Below are 1,198 nucleotides of genomic sequence, written 5' to 3' on the forward strand. Positions count from 1 at the left end.
GCGGGCAGTACGCGCCCACTACCCGCTCTCGCGCTTTGGCGGCTCGGCGCAGGCGGCCTTCGTCCAGGCGGATGCCGACGCGTACGTGCTCTGCCCGCAGACTGAGGCGGCGAGGATGGCCGTCGCCGCAGGCGTGGCGGTGTGGCACTACGAGTTCTCCCACTTCATGCCGTCGCCGACCGCGCCGGGCGGCGGCTGTGACAACGGCGTCGAGCTCGACGTTGTCGAGGCTGGCGCGTCGGCGACGTGGGCCACGCACGGCGCCGAGGTGCGGTACGTCTTCGGGTCGGAGCAGAACCACGACACCCTGTCTGGTCGCCCGCGCATCGCCGACTGCCCCTTCTCGCCGGCCGAGAGGAGGCTCTCCGACGAGATCGGAGCCTACTGGGCGGGCTTGGCGAGGGAGGGCGACCCCAACAGCGGAGGGGGCGCCGGCGGAGGCCGCGCCTGGTGGCCGGCGTACGGTGCTGGGGCGAACTGGACGTCGCTCGTGCTGGGTGTGGGCGGCGGTGTGGCCAGAGCGCAGCTGCACGGCAGCGCGTGCAACTTTTGGACGCAGCTAGGGGGGGAGAGCACTTGGAGCACTTGGAGTGCAGTCATCAACCGCACATCCAGGAGAGATCAGGCTAGTGCCATTTCACTCTGACACGCTAATCTTGAAAACGTCTCCAACGGAGCTCCGTGTTGCATCCAGCGCCCTCCCCCGCGCTCCCTGCGGCCATGGCCGATGATCCTAGTATGAGAGGTCATCTGGCTACCGCGAGAGCGACCCAACTCGTCGACATCGTCCGATGATGGTGCCGCAAAGTCAGCCTTCGGAGGCTATCGTGGGGTCGAGCCGGCAGTAGCCGTGACATGTGGTTCCACCACCCCTCGTAGGCTTTGCCTCTGATCGCCACCGTTCCCAGGCTGCCTAACGGGATGGAAAGGAAGGCTCGGCGAGCGTATAGAAGCGTGCTCGACGTGGCAGCCTGCACGGCAGCGCTGGCGGGCGCGATGAGCGTCGTGCCACCTGACCCGAGACGGGTCGCAGGCGTCGTACTGAGCGCGTCGAGACCGTGTCCTGATGTGATCTGCACGGGTAAATCACGTCGGCGTCAAAGGAGCGACGTGCGACCTGTCAGAGCTTGATCTCCGATCTCAGCGGCGTCGAGTCGTCTCCGGCGCGCGACAAAGGTACATCCACAGGACGCGCAGA

General features: G+C 66.9%; 1 protein-coding gene across 1 annotated transcript; it reads left to right on the plus strand.

Moving 5' to 3' along the window:
• Positions 1-52: 52 nt before the first annotated feature.
• EMIHUDRAFT_125330 (hypothetical protein) lies at positions 53-509 on the plus strand (the record flags this gene model as incomplete). Its single annotated transcript, XM_005757272.1, has 1 exon — positions 53-509. A coding segment is annotated over one exon (457 nt), but the record flags the coding sequence as incomplete, so codon positions are not given.
• Between the last annotated feature and the right edge of the window lie 689 nt (positions 510-1,198).

The sequence above is a fragment of the Emiliania huxleyi genome (assembly GCF_000372725.1).
Source record: "Emiliania huxleyi CCMP1516 unplaced genomic scaffold EMIHUscaffold_9177, whole genome shotgun sequence".
NCBI classification, from domain to species: domain Eukaryota; phylum Haptophyta; order Isochrysidales; family Noelaerhabdaceae; genus Emiliania; species Emiliania huxleyi.